The sequence below is a fragment of the Cibotium barometz genome, chromosome 48 (assembly GCF_041138505.1).
Source record: "Cibotium barometz isolate CiBa-2024 chromosome 48, ASM4113850v1, whole genome shotgun sequence".
NCBI lineage: Eukaryota > Viridiplantae > Streptophyta > Polypodiopsida > Cyatheales > Cibotiaceae > Cibotium > Cibotium barometz.
Window position 1 is genome coordinate 44,402,575 of NC_141093.1, and position 23,638 is coordinate 44,426,212.

A 23,638-nucleotide genomic window follows, 5' to 3' on the forward strand; every position below is an offset into this window, starting at 1 on the left:
GCTTGTATGAGTACACTTTGTGATGCAGATGAGCCAAATTCATTTGAAGAGGCTCATGAGGATAAGCATTGGGTAAAAGCCATGCAAAATGAGATGAATTCTATTTGTCACAAAATTCCTCATTGCTTTTGTTTTCTACTGTTCATGTGTGGCATATGGAGCCTGACATGACATACATGTATGGCTTGTGGAGCCTAACATGGTGTGTTTGTATGGCATATGGAGCCTGACATGACAATACATGTATGGCTCATGGCGGTCAGGAGCTGAATAGCAGGAAGCGTGGGCTGGACTGCAGAGAAGCGTGGACTGGACAGAACTCCTCTTTGCTTTTTGGCTATTGGCTGGCTGCAAGTGCAAGGACGGAACTGCTCTCTCTCTCTCTCTCTCTCTCTCTCTCTCTCTCCCCCCCCCCCCCCCCCCCCCCCCGCGCTGTTCGCTCTTGCTCCTACTCTCGCTGTTCGCGCTGCGCGCTGGTGGTCACCCTCTAGCTGCTCGCGTGTCCATGGCGTGACGTCTTTGCTCTCTCGCTGCGCGCTGGTGGTCTCAACACCCTCTCACTGCTCGCGCTGGTGGTCTCACGCTACGTGCTGGTGGTGTGCGCACCCTTGCTGTGCTGCACCTGCCCTTCGTACCCACCCCGCCCGAGCTACCGTGCTTACACTGCGCACCCCTGCTGTATTGCGCTGCTGTGCTGGCCTGCTCGCGCTGTGCTTGCGCTGCCAAAAATACTCTCTCTCTCTCTCTCTCTCAGCAGGTTACCAAACATCACACTAATACAAACAGATGCTCAATCCTCAAGAAGCCGACCAGAACAACCCACTCCAAAAACTACACAAGGCTGCAAGCTTTACCACAATCCCTTGGCTTTTCCTGCTCAGAAACCTTCGACCAGGGACTGCCAGGACACCTACAGGGCACCACACTGACTGCTTGTCAAACACACCAGACAGCAGAACCTGTAGATCTGACCCGCAAATCAGAAGCTGTCCAAGCTCAATGATCACACCACCTCAGATCTCTGCCCAGCACCAGATCTGCAAGGGTACTACTGGAAGACGCCTGTCCTGCTGTCTCAAGACCACACACAGTGCTCTCTACCAGATCTGCAAATCAGCAGTTCTCTCTCCTTGCTGAGCACCAGAAAGCTCCAAGCAATCTCCTCTGCTCGTGCCAAGCTCAAGGCTCCATAGCCGAGCTTCTTCTTCGTGATGAAGACGACTCCGCACACCCGCAAGCGCACACGCGCGCACGCGGCACACCGGGCTTTGATACTAGTTGAAGGGGACCGGGGCGGAGCACGCACACAAGAGAGAGAGGGAGAGAGAGAGAGACACGATGTAGTGGGGAGTACCAAAGTACTAGTACTATGAGCCCTCCCCTTATTCACTATATGTAAATGAATAAGTGTGTACACATGTGGGCGCCCGGACACGGGAGACCGCCCGGACGGCACAGGGGCCTTTAACTCCAACAACGCTAAAGAAGCTCAGCTGAGACAGTTAGGGTTTCATGTGGGAGACACACACAGAGAAGAAGGGAGAGAGAGAGAGGCACGATGTAGTGGGGAGTACCAAAGTAGTAGTACTGTGAGCCCTCCCCTTATTCACTATATGTAAATGAATAAGTGTGTACACATGTGGGCGCCCGGACACGAGAGACCGCCCGGACGGCACAGGGGCCTTTAACCCCAGCACCCTCCTATTGCTAGGAGTATTTGCTTTATTTCTTTGAAGAGAATGAATGCGGGATTGACTTTGACGCGAGAATGAACCCAAACGCAAGACCAGATGATGGGCTGACTGCACACTGCTGTAGAAACACAAAAGATGACCAGTCTCGATGCCAGTGCACTCTTCCAAGGGGCTGTAGGAGGGCTGCAAACTGTTGCTGAGAAAGGGGCTGGTTGGGGACTGTTCTAGGGCTGAATATGCAAGCGAATGATGGCTGTATAGGCAGGCTGAGGATGATGCGTTTTTTGCAAGAGAATGAGAGGATGGATGAAGTTGCGTTTTCTGCAAGAGAGGCCTGGTTGGTTTGCTCAAGAACAAGTCGGCTGGCTCCTAAATGATACACGACCTGGGAAATAAGCTAATAATGCTGATTAAAATGCTTTAAGGTTGCTGAATGGTCATACCGACTAGTCTATGCAATGATTATAATTCTAAGCAAAGGCTTAGGAAATGAATGCAATGCAATGCAGACCATGATCTAAATGCAAACCCTATGGATTCTATTAACTGCTACATGCATGAATGATTCTCACTGGTCTGTCTGACTGACTGACCGACCTTCTATGGCTGAGGAAAGACCTACGTAGCTCGTGCCTGACATGTCTTGGACTGGGGCTTACAATGGGGCCACGCATACGACAATCGCATCCTAAAAGGGTTCCTATTGATATACAACATGCACTGATGATGAGCCAGCTTGTCACCATGCACTACAATGCAAGTGCATGTGACATTTCCTCTTGCTTAGCTTGGCAGCAAGTTCATGGCTTCCAAGTAGTGCGCCAACAACTAGGGGTACTCCTGAAAGAACTCCTCGTCTAGCCAAAGTGCTTCATAGGTACCTCGATCTCGGAACTTCGTGTAGAACTGTCGGAGTCTTCGAGTGGAACCATGCTTCCAACGATGAAGAAGGATTTGCTCAAGCTCAATGACTTTTGCATTGTCAACCATGTCTGGCTTTTGTTCATCTGAAACATCAAAAACTTCTAGACCAACATATGGTTTTAGCCAAGAAACATGGAAAACATCATGCATAGTCCAACTGGTAGGCAACTTTAACTTCATGGAGATATAACTTAGCTTTTTAACAATAGGAAAAGGTCCAAAACTACGGAAATAAAGCTTGGGACAACGCATGCCCACTTGTTTCAATCACTGGTGTAAAACCCAAGAAATTGGTGTCGAAACTAAGGAACTGTTTGTGCATTCATTTGTTCATTTGATTTATGCTATTTGTGTGTGTGTGCCAAGGGTCAGGGACGCCTGATTAAACCCAAGGACAGACATGGGTGCATGTGTTTGTGTCTTAGGACATATAATGGGTGCGTGTTGATCTTGACAGGAAGAGAATCATGCTAGGAAACTCCTCCCCTCAGGGCGACTCTAGAAGTGCAAGGGGTGCGAGTAGTTGCTTGAGGTCAAACCCAAGGTCACTTCATGTGAAGGGTGAAAACCATGAGGGCAAGATGCTCCCCAAAGCCAAACACAAGAGAAGAGGACATTCCACATGAATAACCATGTCTCAAGAGCCAGAGAGAAGAGCTAAGCCCCCAACAAGAAAAAAAAAGCAGAGAAAAGCAAGACCTAACAATTGAGGACAACTGTTTAATAAGTTGGGGTACCACCGAAGCATCAAAATACAAGTTGCTAATATACAGAAATGCAACGTCCAAAAAAGAAAAAAGAAAAAAGAGAAAAGAGAAGGAAAGTGACATGGCATTGATGATGTGGCACCGACACATGGCAAGATAGCAACGCAAGGTCACCTTACAGGCTTGGAATGATGCAACTTGCTTTTGGAAAGCAAAAAATTAAAAACTTTTTAAATACTAAAAAGAGAGGAGCTTTTATTATTAAAAAGATGCTTTTTGGACTATATGTGAGTTTTAAAGCGCTTTTCTCAAGTGCTTATGGGCAAGAACTATGAATTCAGCTATTCTCTCATTGTTGAGACATGTCAAAAGACAAGAGAGCTCTCTAGCTCTAACAACTTGTACACAAGACTCCTCCAAGGAGTTTTATCTAATATAACCCTAGGGAGGGGGGGGGGTGGGTGGCAAGGCTATTTTGATCCCTAGTGTATCAATGTCCTCTCTCTCTCTCTCTCTCTCTCTCTCTCTCTCTCCCTTTTGTTTATTTTCAGATTTTCTCAAGGTTTTATGCGTGAAGAAGTTGTTTTCTTGAAGATAAGCTAAGTACCCGTGCCACAGCCCATATGAAGGCTTGTTTTAGGATGGCCAAATTGGTGACACCGCTTGTATCTTGACTTTACCATGTGCCCTAGGATGGAGATTGAAGACATGATCTTATGCTTTATGGATCGTTTGGAATCGCCGGAAGAAGCCATGGAATTGTGGAAGTCTTTTGAGATGCTTGAACATGCAAATTGGATAACTTTGCCTGTTCCATGTGTGGGAACAAGCAAGGTCCCCAAAGCTTGTAACCGACAAATACTCCCTAGTAATATGACATAAATTCCAAGGGGGGGGGGGTGCCGGTCTGTTTGTGGTGTCGATTATTTTATATGTGCATGTGGTTTTAAGTGGATAAACTGTTCCTTTCATGTGTACGTACATATACATAGAAGTATAGGTGTATGTATAGTTGTGCAACATATGTATACACATGCATTTACATATACATATACATATACATAAAACCTGTTGCTATTCTTGCCAAATCTACAGCTGTTTGCTTTCACAAGAAATTTTTTTTCAACTTTATTCTGGACATGCAAGACATCCAAAGTAGTGTGTCCAGCTATCAGTCATGACCATGCAGCAGGACGGCTGGTTTTGAGGGCCTGAAAGAAACATATATATCAATTTGCAGCCCATTGCTTCTATCTGAGCTTGGTAGTAGAGAAGAATCCAATGGTTTGCTTTGTTCCCAGCTTTATTTCTCATAGTGTTAGGCGATAGGGCATATGCTATCATGATGGAATTAATGGTTTGGGGCTAAACGTTTGATGCATTTGTAGTTTGATTTGGAAAGGCACGGTGATGTATGTTTTTTTGACTTTGGTTAAAGGGTGGGCTCAAAATGGTTTACTCTTTTGTTGGGCAAATAACTATGTATAGATGGCGATGTTTTGTAATGGGATTGCTTTACTAAACTTTTTACTTCAGCAGATTTTTTTGGGTCTAAAGAAACTCGTCGGAACTACACACCCTCTCGATGGAGGCTTTTCATGGACTTTGCTTCGATGTATGGAGGAAGATGAGAAATCACAATCCAGTGAAATTAAAGTGGCAACTGAACGCCATAGCAAACTTGCTGTGGCACTCCTTGTCATAAAGGAGTGTTTTAACCCCATGGTTGATCCTCGGACAAATATCGACATGATTACACATGCATTGTACAATTGCTGGTATATTTCTCTCACTTGGCAATCTTTGGTATATTTCTCTCATTTTGTGTGAATGCTAACTTTGTCTCAGGATGAGTCCTTCACATCAAATAGGGGCTCCTAGGTGGAAGATCAAATTTTAATTAATTAGTTCAAGGGAAAGAGGAGAGTAGGTATATAGCCTAAGCATTCTGCAAAAAGAAAAAGAAAAGCTTCAGGGTTCTGCAAAAAGAAAAGATTTGTACATATTGTAGCCACAACTTTTCCTTAACACTTGTCCTTCATGTGGTACCAATGAGAGGAACTAGTGGTTTCTATTACTGATGTAAATGTAAAAGCTAAGGGCAGAAAAATAGCCTTTTTTTGTTCTTAATCAAATGTGGGGAACATATCAATTTTGTTTAAACATGCCACGTGTCCAAGCTCTAAGATGCCTCTACAGGAGGGTCTTCTTGAGGATGGTGATGAGAGAGTGTATCTTGTATTCTTCCTATTTTCCCTTCAGCCAAAATTGGTGCATAGTCTAGGCATACATTGAAAGCATAGAAACAAAAAACATAGAAACATTTGAAATGTTTCTAGCTACCGTCAGTGGTTTTTTTGGCGGAATAATAACCCCCCCCCTTCCCTGGCCGCAGAGCTGTTAGGCCCTCCCCTTCCATTTTGTCCTGTTTTGTCTTCTTTTTGCATCCCACTTGCGCTCTCATTTTCAGCCCATCAGCCCCCCACCGAGATAGACAATCATGTCATCAAACGTAGATGACCACTAGCACAATCGCCCTGTCAGTCTTTCTCACGTAAAGAGAGAGAGAGAGAGAGAGAGAGAGAGAGAGAGAGAGAGAGAGAGAAAGTTATATTAACGTCTACGGAAGACCCCAAGGGCCTATGAGACCAAAGTAATACAATGGTACCATGGATATACTGAGCCATGGAAAACTGAAAGAAAAAGTAAAATGAAAACATCTGACAGGTCACAGAACATGTGATCAGCAGATGTGTAGAGTGAGATATGCTGTGATCAACTAATGACGATACCCGCCTCGGCCAGAACTGATCTGATGGTGGAGTGATGGGAGCGTGACATGTCGGTGGAGAACCTCGCGAATCTGTCTCTGTGTGGTGGAGGGTCCTAATGCTCTGGGTCGGGGACGTTTGGCTCGTAGAATGGATCGAGCTCTCTCTCGCTAAGAACTCCTTTGGGGCGTGGAGCTGGAGCGTGGGTATGGGTGGTGGGCTCAGATGTCGTAGTAGAGGAATTGTTGTGGGCAGGGATTCCGATATGGATGTATGTACCACAAAGAAATCTGTGATGGCTCTCTGTGAGGTGTCCTATTGGAGTCGGGGCTATCACTCAGCATGATGCCTCAACACTACATCCTTGTGTCGTCTGAGCTCCATCAAGTACATGCCCAAGCACCTTTGATCCTCAAACTCTATCACCCGTGTGAGTGGTCCGAATCCCTCTTTGAAGAGGCAGTGGAATCTCTCCCGTATCTCATCGTAAGCCAGGCGACTGAGCATATAATGGGCCTCATCGTCTACTGCTCCTGTGATGCATACTGTGCATGTCCTCTCCTCAGCTCTACCAGTCTCTACTCTGAGGCGGTGGGAGGATACCTTGAGCTGGCTGATCGTGATACGCATGGCATGTGACATGTGTATATGTATGTATCCCAGGATCTCAAAGAATCCATTCTCAGAGAGTCTCAAGAAGTGATCTCTGGAGAACTCCAATCTCTGACGGAGACACCCATGTCTGGTGTATGTGTAGCCCGAGTAGATCTAACCGGATGAGTCGGTTGATCTCGTGATGTGAGAGATTAAGGTATGGGGAATCCAAGCTATACTGAAACGGGGGGAGACAGTCCATCTGTATGCCATGTGCATGAAACCACTCGACTACCTCAGAGCACCATGCATTTGTCGGTAATGGTGGTGGCCGTGTCGTTGAGGAGGAGGGTAGTCTAGCTCGTCTCAATCATTCCCTCTCCCTCTCACCGTATAATTGCATAGAGGACTCTAGTGCTAGTCGTGGGAGGCGATCTCTGTCAAGCGTGTATACATGCTAAATATAAGTGACAGTCTGAAAAAGGGCATTTGTAACCAGTGGGGTACAAATGGCTTACTCCTGATCATACGTGACAACATCATCACCTGTAGCCTCTCTATGCGCCTCCAGTGATCCTTCCCTAGGCCTGGCCCCCAAAGGGCTGCACCATACATAGCCGCTGGTCGTATTAGAGTATCAAAGAGCCAGCACTTAGTGCGGGGTTCTTGGAAATGTGCTTGGAAACACTGTCTCTCCATACGGGCTAGGGAGGCGTGCCCCCTCGCAAGTCGGTTAGTGGCACCTGTGTTCATGCAAAACAAAGGGCCTGTAAAAGTGATTCCTAGATACACATACTTCTGCACAATCTCCACTGGGGCATCTCTGTATATGAAAGAAAATCGTGAGGCGACTGCATAAGATGTGTTGAAGAGCACAACCTTGGTTTTGCCCAAATTGACTGTAAGGTCTCTCTCCTTGCAAAATCTGTCCGATGCATTTAAGTGTTTCTGAAAACCCTCAGCTGAATCTGAGATCAAGACAATGTCGTTAGCATATAGCAATATGGGCACAAATACTGCAATCTCATCAATGTATGGGCCAAAGAGTGTAAGTGAGAGTGGGCAACCCCAATAGTGTTACATATATCTCCCGAGTCCCGAGGTCTCACCAGGTGCATGTACTTGGCCGAGTACTGCCTTATATAGTGCCATCACACCCCATATCATCTCATGTGAGAACTGGAGCTCTTGCAAGTGTCCTATCAGACGAGATTGAGGGACGGAGTCAAAGGCTTTGCAGAAATCCACAAAGCAGCAATACACATGTCTCTTTGAGGACCTCGCCTCCTATATGATAGCCTGTAAAGTAAAGATATGGTCCAGCGTGGAGAAGTTTCTCCTGAAGCCTGCCTGGCCTTGATGCTCTGTTTCCCATCCTCTCTGCCATAGAGCTCATCATGTCCTCTAGTACTGCCCCATAGATTTTGGCCATTGTGTGACCAATCATGATAGTCCTGTAGTTACTTGGGTCCATGGGATCTCCTGCTTTGTGGATGGGGACAATGGTGTTGGTAGTCCAGGAGGGCAGGAAGCCTTCACAGAGTGCTTTGTTAAAAAGACTGGCAAGAATGGGAGCCAATACTTGGTGCCCCTGGGCAAAATGTTCTGGGCGTAGATCCTCATGATCTTTTGCTCTCCCATTATGCAGCTTTTTAAGAGCCCTAGTGACATTGGGGGAATCAAAGAGAGAAGATGATGTAGGCCTAGGGATGTGTGACATTTGTGGTATAGGCTAGTTTGGCACATCATATAACTGTCGTGCATAGGCTTCCCAAAGGCTAGGATCTGTGATAGGTGTAGGTGCTCTTTTTTCTTCCAAAATGTGCCAAGCTTCTAAGTTGTCCTCGCTTGAAAAGAGTTGGTATAACTCTTGTTCTTGTCTGGCGAGAAATGCCCGTTTCTTTCGGCGAGTGAATGTACAGAAGATGCAACGGACGGAAGATGCGTTGCATCTTATGTGCTGAAATCAGCCCATGTTTCCTCTCGCGTAAGAGGCGAAGCCTGGTGGTTTTGCACTCTTCATCATACCATCCATTCTGGGGTTGGGATCCCATTGGCAAACTTGCTGTGGAGCATGTGGTGTAGGGGAAGCTGGCGTGGGTGGAATCATGGATGATGGAGGAAAGTTGGAATGTGATGGTGGAGATAGGGAGGGATAAGTGTCATGGCCCTGTGAAAATGGAACAGCACAAGTGTGGGCATGGTGGTTGCTGAGTCAAAATATTAAATGATTCACATGTGGGGTGCCCGGAGAAAGATAATGATGTGTGGATATCCCTAGGTGTGAAGGGGGGAACTAGAACATTAATATTTTAATGTTATATGTGTGGTTGCCCCTAGGCCTTAGTGGCCCCTAGGGAACTTTAATTATTATTAAAGTTGGGGCCCTAGGACAAGTTTGGAGAGGGGGCAACTCCACTTTTGGAGTGCATGCCTCTCTCTCTCTCTCTTCACTCTCTCTCTTGCTTTTGGGGAGACGTGTATGTTGCAAGCGTGGAGAAGTGGTGAAGCTAGTCGGCTGCTACAGAGAAGCTTGGCTGCTGAAAACTGTGTGAGCAAACAGGCCGTACAGAGCTGTACGACTGCAAGTACAACTGTACGACTGCAGGTACAGACGGGGCTGGAAGGAATCTGTTCTGTGGGTGCTGGCGGCGGCTGTTGTGCAGGCGGCTGCAGTTGCTGGTACAGGTTGTGTAGACAAGTACAACTGCAGGTACAGTACTGTACCACTGCAGGTACAGTGTACGGACAGTTCAGGTACAGGCTGCGCTGGACAGTATAGTTGCAGGCTGAGTTCACAGGTACAGTCAGGAGGCGGCTGCTGTTAGTTTCTGACCAGTGCAGAGCTTACACGTGTGAAAACTGTACGGACTGGTACAGTGCAGATTTTATGGTCTGTACAGTCAGGTACAGCACTGAAGTGGATGCAGAGAGGAATGTACAGACAGGTACACCCACACGTGTGAAGCAAAGTTGTTGAAACAAGTGTGCAAGTACAGACTGGTACAATCACTTCCTCCGGTGCAGATCCACGAGCTGATTTTGGTAAGCTCTGAATTTGTTCATCTACTTTTCTTTCCAATAGCTTATGTCTGCTGCAGATTTGTGCTATCTGGCCCCTTGTGAGAGGAGGGGTAAGGCAGATTGAAAAGGGTGGAAACAGAGAGATTGGACAATGAATGTATGCTTGTGTTGAGTTGTGGAATCATGTGCATGAGATATGCCAGATGTATGTTCAAGGTTGTCCTGCTGAATAGTCTTGGCTGATCAGAGGGGAGCACAGAGTGTTGCTTTGAGACACAGATCTATGTGTGTGAATCCTCTGTGCTAAGAGGTATTGTGGGCTGCCAGATTGGATATACAGGTGTATTCTCTTGGCTGGTTTTTGGTATACTCAGCCTTACATATTTGTGAAATTGAACAAAGAAATACCGCAAGGGGCGTCAAGCTTTGGGGCCAACAGGTGTCGTTTTATATTCAGATTTGGGGCACTCTAGCTCCAATCCAATTTGTTTTCATATCTAGACTACAAGTGGAAGGGTGACTGCTAGTCTACCGGACTTTGGTTTCTACCAGAGGCCGGTTTCAAGGTTTCGTTGCCGGGACCAATCATCAACTTTCTTAAGGGGGTGAGCTCGTGGTTGCCTCGAGGAAAGTCATTGCTGAAAAATTCAGCAACATGTCTGATACAGAGGATGAGTACTTTTATCATGAAGAGGAAGAGCAAGAGACCTCTCCTGAGAGAAATGCATCTGAGGATATTTTTGCAGGAGAACAGGCTGCAGATGATGAGCATTATGAGGATGTAACACAGCCAGAAGATGTACTTGGTAAAGAGGATGATGATGCTCGGTTTAAAGATCGTTTGGCTGGTGTTATGGATGTATTTATGCAGCTCACACAAAGTGAGAAGTTTGCTGAATTTATGAGATCCCGTACAGAGCCCGAAAAGAAGAAGAAGAAGGTGCGTTCTAAGAACCTTCCTCAGGGTCATAGTGGTGCCATCCCACAGGAACCATCTTTTGGACAGTTTCCGAACATGCAGCATGCTTATGGTGCTAACTCTCAGAGTTCCTTCTTTGGACAGCCATCTATTCCTCAGCAGACTATGCATCTAGGTTATTTTGGTGGTGGCTCGGTGTTCCAATCTATGACTGGGGGTTATCCTCAGGGAGGCATGGGTATGCCAGGGCCTTTTGGAGCTAATTTTCAGCCTGGAATGCACGGGAATATGTATGGTGGTATGTCGTCCGGTATGCAAGGAAATATGTTTGGGGGCATGCAACCTGGAATACAAGCAAATATGTATGGTGGCATGCAGCCAGGTATGCATAATGGAATGTTTGGAAACATGGCTGGAATGTATGGCATGCCAGGTGTGGGAATGGGAAATGTTGACCCTATGATGGGCATGAATGTTGGGGGCAGCAATCTTGCAAAGCCACTTCCATATGATAATCTAACGCCTATGGGTAAGGCGAAAGATTATAAGGAAGGGGGAGCTGCAGTGAAGTTTGATACATTTAGTAGAGCCAAAGATAAATTGAAAGCACTTACCTTTTTACAGCAGTTTGATGTTGCTTTTTCTGATGGGAATTACACAGAGTCCTCTAAGGTGAGGAAAGCTGCCACTTTTCTCAAGGGCAATGCTTTGCAGTGGTGGTCTACTCTTCTTTTGCAGGGCATAGCACCCACTACTTGGGTACAATTTAAACAGGTCTTCTCTTCTGTATGGCTCACATCTACATTTGAGGTGGATGTTATGACTGCATGGCACAAGTTGGATGCTTCAAAGTGTGAGAATTTGGAGGATTATAACAAGAAGTTTTGGGAAGCTTTACTCCTAGTGACTTCTTACTGTGAAGTACCTTTGTCTGAGCAGGTAGAGAAGTATTGTTGTGGGCTGCCCAAAGAGGTGCGAGATTATTGTATCAAGACTCGAGTAACGAACATGTCACAGATGATAGAGAATGCTATGACAGCTAATGCGTTACTCACTGGAGGATCATCTGGGTTTAAAGGAAGTAAGAACTCGAGCAAGAAAGCTGAAAAATCTGGGCATGCTTCTCGTGATACTAAAGGGTCTTTAGAGACGAGATATAAGAAGTTGCCAATGCCCAAGAGAACTTCTGAGGAAAGACAGGAGTTGAGAGATGCTCGGAAATGTTTTTACTGTACTGAAGAGGGGCATATGTCATTTAATTGTCCCAAGAGAAAGTCCCAAAAGGACTCTGACAATAAAGGAGAGCCCAAGTCAAAGAAACCAAAACCTTCTGCAGGGTTAGTTCCTGATCTTGTTGGGGAACAGCCAGGTGGTGAAGAGACAGAGTTGTTCAGGGCATGGGGCAAAGTGAGAGATCAGAATGCCTTGATATTCTTTGACACAGGTGCTAGAGCCAACTTCATTTCACCAGATTTGGCTGGCCGATTGGGGATTCGTGCGAGGAGATGGGGCCGTTATATGAGGCTAACATGGCTTGTCCAGAACCCGTTACTCCTATCATTGGGAAGCTTCGGCTTCATTTGCAGGGTTATGTGGACAACGTAGAGTTCTTCATCATGCCACTGGATGGCTGTGATGTTTTGTTGGGTATGCCATGGTGCCACAGAGTACATGCGGTGGTGGATACATACAATAGGAAAATCACTCTGACTCATAGAGGGAAAGAGCATGTTTTGGATGTAAAACTTAAAGGGGAATCTGTTCCTATTGTATCCGCTTCGGCAATTTCATCAGTAATGAAAAAGCATCTTTCTGCGTACTTGATTTATGTAAAGGATGCACAAGATGATGAGTCTAAGTCTAATTTGTCTATGCTAGATAAGGACAGGACTGATTTCTTATGTGGGTTCCAAGATTGTTTTTCCGAGTCATTGCTAGGAGAACTTCCTCCTGAGAGGCCAGAAGATCATGCCATTGATCTAATTCCTGGTAGTACTCCACCGAATAGACCACCGTACCGTGTTAGTGTAGCCCAACAGGAAGAGATTATGAGTCAGGTGCAGGAGCTTTTGAATAAAGGGTTGATAGAGCCTAGCTCATCACCCTTTTGCTCACCTGTACTCTTAGTGCAAAAGAAGGATGGTTCTTGGCGCATGTGTATTGATTACAGGGCGCTGAACAAGAATACCATCAAGAATCGATTCCCCATACCGAGGATCGATGACATTTTGGACCGCTTACAGGGCTCCACAGTCTTTCGTCGCATTGACTTGAAAAGTGGGTATCATCAGATACGTATTAGACCCGAGGATGTGCATAAGACAGCATTCCGAACCACGTTTGGGTTGTATGAGTTCTTGGTTATGCCCTTTGGTTTGACAAATGCACCTGCCACATTTAACAGAATGATGGACAGGATTTTCAGGCCTCATAGAGCGTTTGTGGGCACATTCTTTGATGATATGATTGTGCATTCACAAACTGAGGAAGAGCATAGAAGGCATTTGGCCATTGTGTTTGCAGAACTCAGGAACCATAGACTGGTTGTTAATGGCAAGAAGAGTGAGTTCTTTTTGCAAGAGATACATTTCTTGGGGCATATTGTATCTAAGCATGAAGTCCGTATGGATCCAACAAAGGTGGAAGCAATTCTTAATTGGCCAGATTTGAGGACCGTGCATGATGTACGCAGCTTTCTAGGATTGTGTTCCTATTATAGGCGGTACATACGGTACTTTGCTGAAATTGCTTCGCCTCTTCATGCCTTGACAAAGAAGGCAACTCCGTTTAGATGGGCTGATCGGGAAATTACAGCATTCAAAAAGCTCAAAGAAAAGCTTACTTCGGATCCAGTATTGGTGTTGCCGGACCTCCGAAAGGCTTTTGTTGTCCAGTGTGATGAATGCGGAAGTAGCATTGGTGCAGTTCTCATGCAAGAGGGACATGTGATAGCCTATGAGAGTAGAATATTGCAAGATGCCGAGAAGCATTTACAGGTTTATGAGAAAGAGATGTTGGCTGTAATTCACGCTCTTTCTACATGGAAACACTACTTGCTTGGGGCTAATTTCACTGTGCAGACAGATCATCAGACCTTGCGTTATTTCCTCACGCAGACTAAGCTTTCAGAGAAGCATATGCATTGGGCAAACTTTTTGTCTATGTTTCACTTCCAGATTGTGCATGTGGAAGGCAAAAAGAATGTAGTGGCAGATGCTTTGTCACGCAAGCCACAGGTCTCTGCAGTTTCACTTGCTTATCATCATGAGCTTGATGAAATGAAAGAGCAATACGCCCATGATGAGGATTTTGGCACGATGTATGATCAGATGTGTGAGGGTCAGCGGCATGAGCATTATACTCTCAGAGATGGATTTTTATTGATGCATGGCAGACTGTGTGTTACCAGGCCATTGCGACTCAAGGTTATGATTGAAAGTCATGCTCCACTGTATGCAGGTCATAGAGGTATTGACGCCACGGTAAAAGCAGTGGAGACTTTCTTTTATTGGCCAACCTTGAGAAGAGATGTTGATGCCTTTGTGAGGCAATGCATCGTATGTCAGAAGGTAAAGTTTGACCGTCAAAAGACACCAGGGTTATTACAGCCTTTACCTATTCCAGATAGACCTTGGGAGAGCATTCCATGGATTTTATCTTTGATCTTCCACGGACACAAACGGGCAATGATGGCATTTGGACTATCATATGCAAGTTCAGTAAGCAGGCCCATTTCATTCCCGTGCTTAAGACGATCAAAAGCATTGCCATGGATTTTATCTTTGATCTTCCACGGACACAAACGGGCAATGATGGCATTTGGACTATCATATGCAGGTTCAGTAAGCAGGCCCATTTCATTCCCGTGCTTAAGACGATCAAAGTGGATCATATGGTGAAGTTGTTCATGGCGAACATCTTCAAGTATCATGGCTAGCCTACATCTATCATTAGTGACCGTGATCCACGGATGACGAGTTTATTCTGGAGAGGGTTGTTTGACAACATGGGTACAACTCTCAAGTTTTCATCGTCATTTCATCCACAAACAGATGGTCAGTCAGAAGAGGCTAACTCTACAATGTTGGATCTTCTTAAGTGTTATGTGTCAGAGCACAAGCAACAATGGGAAAAGTATCTTCCTTTGGTGGAGTTTGCATATAACAACACTGTACATACCTCGATAGGCAAGGCGCCTTTTGAGATTGTGGAAGGAGGGAAGAAGGTACCACCCATTTTGCATACAAAAGATAAGATCTTTGAGGCTGATCAGTATGTGGACAACATGGATGAAGCTTATCGGAGAGTTAAGTTGGCACTCCAGAAAACTCAGCAGAAGCAAAGGAAAGCCGCAGACCGTCACAGACGTGTTTTAGACTTTGCATTGGGTGATTGGGTTCTTTTGCGCTCTGAAAAGGCTAGACTCAAGAAGATGAAGGGTAAAGAGCGCTTATTCCCTAAGTTGAGCATGCGTTATTATGGGCCTTTTCAGGTGTTGGAAAAGATTGGTGAGGTAGCCTATCGTTTGAAGCTATCAGATCACTGGAGGATTCACAATGCTTTTCATGTGAGTCTCCTTAGACCTTTCTGTGGGGATGTGCCTGAGGATGTATCAGATGAGGCTCAGCCGGAAGTTGAGGAACTTGATGAGGTTCTTATTCCAGAGCAGATACTGGCACATAAGGAAAGAAAGGTACGAGGTAAAGTTTCCCGTCGCTATCTTGTGAAGTTCAAGAACTATTCACCGATGGATTCGAAGTGGATGGAGGAAGGTGACTTAACAGATTCACCTCAGGTTTTGCAGCTTTATCTCGATGCCTTTGAGTTAGAGCCGACTCTTGTTGTGGCTCATTCAGGTTCAGCAGAGCATGGGTCTGGAGCATTACCTGATGCTCAAGAGGGGGGTAGCACCTCCACTCCCTTGATATAGACAGGCTCAGATGACATCTAGAGGTCGCTTGGCGCAGTTTTTATCTCACCCGAAGGTATTGATGGCTGACAGTACATCTGTTTATGGGACTTCTAGGATATATGTGTACTAGTCACATGGGATATTGTGGTTGTGTATGGTTCACAGTGGTATACAACTTGGACTACTACTACGCCATTGGTTTGCAGTGAATGTTGATACATGTGCATGGCTTAGAGAGATTGGGACGCTGATCTTGCCATATTGTATATTCACTTTGGAAATTTTGCTGTATCACCAGAATGCAATCGAGGACGCTTGCCATTTTTCAAGAGGGGGGTATGTCATGGCCCTGTGAAAATGGAACAACACAAGTGTGGGCATGGTGGTTGCTGAGTCAAAATATTAAATGATTCACATGTGGGGTGCCCGGACAGAGATAATGATGTGTGGACATCCCTAGGTGTGAAGGGGGAAACTAGAACATTAATATTTTAATGTTATATGTGTGGTTTCCCCTAGGCCTTAGTGGCCCCTAGGGAACTTTAATTATTATTAAAGTTGGGGCCCTAGGACAAGTTTGGAGAGGGGGCAACTCCACTTTTGGAGTGCATGCCTCTCTCTCTTCACTCTCTTTCTTGCTTTTGGGGAGACGTGTATGTTGCAAGCGTGGAGAAGTGGTGAAGCTAGTCGGCTGCTGCAGAGAAGCTTGGCTGCTGAAAATTGTGTGAGCAAACAGGCCGCACAGAGCTGTACGATTGCAAGTACAACTGTACGACTGCAGGTACAGACGGCGCTGGAAGGAATCTGTTTTGTGGGTGCTGGCGGCGGCTATTGCAGGCGGCTGCAGTTGCTGGTACAGGTTGTGCAGACAAGTACAACTACAGGTACAGTATTGTACCATTGCAGGTACAGTGTACGGACAGTTCAGGTACAGGCTGCGCTGGACAGTATAGTTGCAGGCTGAGTTCATAGGTACAGTCAGCAGGCGGCTGCTGTTAGTTTCTGACCAGTGCAGAGCTGACACGTGTGAAAACTGTACGGACTGGTACAGTGCAGATTTTATGGTCTGTACAGTCAGGTACATCACTGAAGTGGATGCAGAGAGGAATGTACAGACAGGTACACCCACACGTGTGAAGCAAAGTTGTTGAAACAAGTGTGCAAGTACAGACTGGTACAATCACTTCCTCCGGTGCAGATCCACGAGCTGATTTTGGTAAGCTCTGAATTTGTTCATCTACTTTTCTTTCCAATAGCTTATGTTTGTTGCAGATTTGTGCTATCTGGCCCCTTGTGAGAGGAGGGGTAAGGCAGATTGAAAAGGGTGGAAATAGAGAGATTGGACAGTGAATGTATGCTTGTGCTGAGTTGTGGAATCATGTGCATGAGATATGCCAGATGTATGTTCAAGGTTGTCCTGCTGAATAGTCTTGGCTGATCAGAGGGGAGCACAGAGTGTTGCTTTGAGACACAGATCTATGTTTGTGAATCCTCTGTGCTAAGAGGTATTGTGGGCTGCCAGATTGGATATACAGGTGTATTCTCTTGGCTGGTTTTTGGTATACTCAGCCTTACATATTTGTGAAATTGAATAAAGAAATACCGCAAGGGGCGCCAAGTTTTGGGGCCAACAGGTGTCGTTTTATTTTCAGATTTGGGGCACTCTAGCTCCAATCCAATTTGTTTTCATATCTAGACTACAAGTGGAAGGGTGACTGCCAGTCTACCGGACTTTGGTTTCTACCAGAGGCCGGTTTCAATAAGTCGAGAGCTGAAATGTGGCGAGAGAGGTGGTCCTCATAGATGTGGTCAAGAGCATGATGGAAATGAATCCGGGTGAAGGTGGTGACAGGGGGTGGCGGTAAGATGGGGCATGAGATTGTGAAAGAAAGTAGTAATCCATGGTCAGCTAGTATGGGGGGAGGAGGGATGGTGAAGTCTGAGATGTGTGGTATAAGAGCGGGAGATCCCATGAGGTAATCCACTGTATGAGTGCCTCCCCCATGCGGAAAAGATGTAAGGCTGTCCGATTGTGGCCATCTGGACAACCCATTATATATAACCAGCTCATGCATAGTCCCCATCTCCAAGAAGTGTCTACCATATGATGTTGCATTCCCCATATCCTGGTTGGCCCTCTGGAGGCCAATCTCAACCAAGTCAATTTCTGACAACATAATGGCATCTCCCTGGAAGTCATATGTCTGCACTTGTTCCCCTTTTGTCCGTGCATTAAAGTCTCCTAATAGGAGGACCTCTCCTTGTTGCGAGAACTCTGCAATGTTTTCAAATAAAGGCGCATAGGGAGTCTCCCCTTTCTCTGTCAACCTGCATGCATATTCTGATTTCTCTGGTGGGAAGTAGCATACTGCAATATGCATCACTCTCAAGCCAGGCCTGGCTAATCGCATCCACATAAAACGAGCCTCCTCATCGTGTCTAACCATTGTGAGCATGCCTCTCAAATGAGGGTGAAACAAGTATGCCACTCTTCCCGAGCCACGCACCCCCCCGTGGTGCGTGTTTGTCCTCTGAAAGAACTGATTCCCATGTATAACCCTCCACTTTGGGTAGCCCTCTCTCAAGACTTTGATGCGTTTCTGTGTAGAAGATAATATCCCTATCTGTGTAAGTCTCTGTGAAGCCTCCTGTGTCTGACCATAGAGTTCCATTGCAATTCCATATTGACATCCTCAATGCATCTATGGTCTCATAGGCCCCGCACCGTCATGTGGGGTGTTTATTCGTGATGATGACTCGGTCATCACTATAAACGGCCCATTTTCCTGCCTTGCGGGCTTGCGTAACCTAAAAAATCCCGGCTTTCTTGTGTTCCACCTGTAGAGGGGTGAGGTCATCTCCAAGGTATATTTTAGTGGTTGGGAGGGTGGCCCTCTTCTTCAAGAAAGGCAAACGGGACACCGTATCTTTGAACTTTAGGAGGAGAGGCCTCTCCCTCGTCAAGTCCTTTTTGGCTCGCCAAGCATCTACAAAAGGGGTGTCAATGAGGGCAGAAGATGCATGAGCATGAGCATGAGAGAGAGAGAGAGCATCTTCTCCGTGAAACAAAGAGAATGCATCTTGTCCGTGAAACAAAGATAGGAAAAAAGAGGAGAGTGATGAGCGGTAAGAAAACAAAAGTGAAGCGTATCTTCTTCGTATGGCAAAAATGCTATGAAAATTTCTCATTTTGCTTGCCACGACAGTTAGCAACCCAACTAAATTTGGTCTTCAGCAACACTTCAATGGCGAGCTCCAAGAGGTCTTCACACACTGGTAACAGACGAGTGCATGGCCTAGATTCCATGTAGCAGTTATGCTGTCTCTGGGAATTGCAATTACAGTCGTGAATGAGGACAAAACTCTACAATAGTGGCTATGAGGCTCTCTTTGTGGATTGTTTTCAAGGTGACTTAGGCATAGGTGATAATGACTTTCTTCATTGGTTAGAGGACTTTATTGGATTTCCAATGACTGGCAAGTAACATGTCTAGACACTCATCACCTTGCATGGCCATTGATATGATTCTGTGACACACATCACCTTTAGTACAAAGAAGATAGGCCCGTGGGCAGGTGCAGGTAGCATGTGTTCTACAGTTGGTATTAGAGCCTAGTGAACTTGCAAATTTTATTCTTTTCTGGCATCCATGTGCGTTGATTGCCTAGATAGGGTAGAGTTCTCTAGGCTCCAGGTGTGGCGCAAGTCCAGGTTTGGGGGAAGTCATATTTGGTATTTGTGGTATAGGGTGGCCCCCTTATCCCACCCACCCTTTCTTAGTGTGAAAGGCTTTCATCCTTCGCCATCATTCTTTGTTCTTGGTTTCGTGTGACTTATTGTGAATCCCGCAAGAGTCATCATCAACTGGCTTGGTGAGATGGGTGCCATGTTGGTGGCAGCAGGTGGTTTTGATCTTTTTCAGCTCCATTTGGTGCGAATATTTTTGATAGGTACCACTCTCTCGTAGGCACTACTCTGTAACTTGTTGGGATGATTGCCGCAAAGCGGTCTTGAAGCAGTTTATTCTTGTGGACTATTACCGTGAGCTAAGTGGCAATGGGAGCGCTTTGCCTAGAAGCAAGGTGAGGAGGTAACCGACAACTACATGGCAGGCACGGTTCTTGAAGCTTTTATGCATGCTTTGGAGGACTGTTTGGACGGTCGGAGCAAGTTGAGCGCTTTGTGGATGGTTTGAAACCGTCCTTGCATGTAGATAGCCAGATTCATGTGTTTGTAAGGGCTATTGTGCTAGCTCATTGTAATATTGTCTAAGCGCCCAATGAGTAGCCAAGTGTGGACAGAGTTATTGGGTGGTTATTGTGTGAACACACTTAGTTGGACATTATTGTTGGGATTGGTAGCCAACTCACCAACATTAGACACTATAAATAGGAGTCTAGACCTTAGGCATATGCATATTCATTCATTTATTAGTCAGTCTCATCATTGAATCATTGAGAGCTAAGGACTAGTGCTACCATCGAGCATCTCTATTCAGTATTGTATATACTTCATGTGAGTAATACATGGTAAATTAGGTCATCTCTCTCTCTCGTGTACTGGCGCTAATCGCAATCAATCAATTATTAATACACGCTTCCGTAAGCACCCATGTTACAGAGTAGTCCGAGAAGAGAAAGTAGATCAGTGTCAGAGAAGCAAAAGTTTTGAGATGAAGGATTTCGATGAGATGTGGTGTTTCTTGGGTATAGAGGTGGTGAGATCGCCTCATGGCATTTTGTTGTTTTAGTATGGCTTGGCCATGTTGTCTAACTATAGTATGACAAGATCTAAGCCTATTTCAGTGCCATTGGAGCAGAAGACAAAGCTTTCCACAAATACAGGTGAGCTTTTTGGAGAACCCCACTATGTACAGGCGTATAGTGGGTAGCTTGATCTACATGACGCTTACTAGGCTAGACTTGAGCTATGTTGTTGGATGTGAGAGTCAATTTATGTAGGTCCCCAAGAATCCACAATTGGATGTGGTTAGACACATTCTTAGGTATATAAAGTCGACAGTTGATTATGGAGTTTTCTATGAGGCTAGTACATAGATGCAGCTACATGGGTACCACAAATACAGGTGAGCTTTTTTTGGAGAACCCCACTATGTACAGGCGTATAGTACATGACCCTTACTAGGCTAGACTTGAGCTATGTTGTTGGATGTGAGAGTCAATTTATGTAGGTCCCCAAGAATCCACAATTGGATGTGGTTAGACACATTCTTAGGTATATAAAGTCAACAGTTGATTATGGAGTTTTCTATGAGGCTAGTACATAGATGCAGCTACATGGGTACACATATGCTGATTGTATTGGTAGGGTCACAGACAGGAGATCTACCAACAGCTTTATGTTTTCTTTTGGGAGTGCTGCTGAGCGTTGGAGTAGCAAGAAACAGTTGACAATTGTCTTGTCGAGTACAGAGACAGAGTACAGGGACGCTGCTCTATGTAAGCTTGTGAGGTAGCTTGGTTTTAGAAGCTACTTGGTGATATAGGTGAGTCCATGGATAGGGCCATTGTCATTTATTGTGACAACATGAGTAGCATACAACTGGCCAGTAATCTAGTCTATTATGCTAGGACGAAGCACATTGAGGTGTATTAGCACTTTGAGCTGTCATTACTATGGTTGCAATGAGGGATTGGTCTTTACATCAAATGGATGTAAAGAATGCTTTCTTGCATGGTGATTTGCAAGAAGTATACATGATGCAACCATCGGGGTATGAGAGATGCATATACATATTTTGTGTGTAGATTACGGAAAGCCTTGTATGGCTTAAAGCAGGCACCTAGAGCATGGTCACACAAGATTCGAGAGTATCTTGCTACCATTGGATTTGAGATATTCAATGTAGATTTTTCACCTTACGTGAAAAAAACAGATATAGGGATCATTCTATTAGTCATTTATGTGGATGGTTTGATTATCATTAGTGATAGAGATGCTGACATATACGATGTCAGGATGCTTTTGAAGCAGAAGTTTGAGATGAAGGATTTGGATGAGCTACGGTATTTCTTGGGTATTGAGGTTGTGAGATCACCTCATGGCATTTTGTTTTTAGAGGTAGTATGGCTTGGCCATGTTGTCCAAGAATAGTATGACATGTTGTTATCCTATTTTAGTGCCATTGGAGAAGAACATAAAGCTTTCCGCAAATAAAAGTGAGCTTTTGGAGAACCCCACTATGTACATGTGCATAGTGGGTAGCTTGATCTACATGACCATTACTAGGCTAGACTTGAGCTATATTGTTGGACTTATAAGTCAATTTATGCAGGCTCCTAGGAAGCCATCAGATTCTCAGGTACATAAAGTCTACAATTGATTATGAAATTTTCTACGAGGCTAGCATAGAGATACACCTGATAGTATGTTTTCTTTTGGGAGTACTGTTGTGAGTTGGAGTAGCAAGAAATACTTGACGGTTGCGTTATCGAGTTCATCAATTCCAGTCCAATATATATACAATGAAGAGGGCTAGAATCTCTCCCTCTTGAATCTTGAAGAGGGCTAGAGGCACCAACCCTCCCTCTTGAATCTGTCTTGATTGCAAGACGTTTATATCCGTACTTCAAATACATCTGGACTAACCACTTTCTCATAAGCTCGTAGTATATTTGGATAGTCCTTGAAGTACTCCTCTGGCATCCATTTCCAAGAGGAATTTTCTAACCACTGGCTTTCCTCTTTTTCTCATAGAATGGAACACAATCTATTATAGCTCTTCCACCCCTCATGGATCCTCCAAAACAGGTTCCTCTACCTATACATGGTTTCAATAAACTGTCATGGAAGCCATTATGTGTCCTCCAATGATCTGAAAGGTCCAACTGATAACATACATGGTTGATCTTCTTGGTATCCTGAAAAAGGTCCAAATATCATCATTCTGTGACTTTGGCAATCCAAATATAAAATCCATAACAATACTCTCCCATAGAATATTCAATGGGTGCAATAATCTTGCTGGCGTTTGTCGATGAAACTTGATCTTTTGACAAACCAAACATTCTCGAACATATAACTCAATGTTCTTTCTCATACAAGGCCAATAAAAGTAGCTTTCCAAAGCTTAAGTTATAGTCAGTATGCTTCTTTGCTCTACGTAAGGTGAAGCATGGCTTTTCTTTGTTTACTCTTGGCCTCAAATCCTTTGTTTCACATAAACGGGTTTACTTCATAAATATCTTTCTTGATGGCAAGAAAAGTCACAAAATTTCTATTCTAAAATTTGTTCCAATACAATCTTAGAAATCCTTATCTAAGACTTTCATAGGCCACAATATGGCCCTCATGGTACAAGATTGTTCCAATGCAATCTCCTGTTGACAAACTTCCTGGCGGAATGTCATTGTGATGATCTTCCGATCTGTTTGGCTTATTGCTTTAGCTTGTTAGGACAATATGCAGCTATGTCCCTTGTTTCCACATTGGAAACACTTCACTTCGTTGGCGTATTCCTCACGTTGCTTGAGGGACAATCTTCTTCGAAATAGTGGAGGTTTGTCTTCACTCCGCTCCTCCTCCTCTTGAGATTCGGCTCTTGATGGGGATCGGTCTTTAAACTTCTTCCTTTGAGGTGTATTCCAGTTGTTGTTCTTTATCTTGCCGTCCATCCAAGGCATGTACAAGGCCTCGGCTTGTAAACCCTTGTCTTAGGCTTCTTCCAACGTTTTCGGTCGAGCCATATAAATTGCGTGGATAAGCTTAAGCTGCAATCCATTCACAAACTTACGCATCTCCAGTAGTGGTGGAATGGGAGTATATAAATGAAACTTTAAAGAAATTGTTAAGGTAAGATGCCACGTTCTCACCAACTTTTTGCTTTACATCATCCCATGCCTTCTGCACATCTGCTTCAAAGTTTGCGGGTAGGGACTTCCTGTTGAACATAGTCTTGAAGTCAGTCCATATCTTCGGCTCGGTCCCTTCCTGTACCACCTTAAGCCACCAATTCAAGGCGTCATCCTTCAAATGCATACGAACAATTCGAAGCTTTGACTTATCAGAGTAGTCGTCTCCTTCAAAAGCAGCATCAAACTATTAAACAAAAGATAATGTTTTTTGTGTATCC

General features: G+C 44.9%; 1 protein-coding gene across 10 annotated transcripts in view; it reads left to right on the top strand.

Annotated features, from left to right (window-relative positions):
• Positions 1-23,638, top strand: part of LOC147611202 (uncharacterized) — a 96,331-nt gene that overhangs the window by 40,198 nt on the left and 32,495 nt on the right. For all 10 annotated transcript variants that reach the window (XR_015263983.1, XR_015263980.1, XR_015263981.1 and 7 more), the window contains exon 7: positions 4,865-5,103. Coding sequence is in view for 5 of the 10 variants with exons in the window: in XM_086785867.1 (XP_086641993.1) it covers positions 4,865-5,103 (239 nt within the window). In the remaining 5 variants the exon portion in view is untranslated. The remainder of the gene's footprint in view (positions 1-4,864; positions 5,104-23,638) is intronic.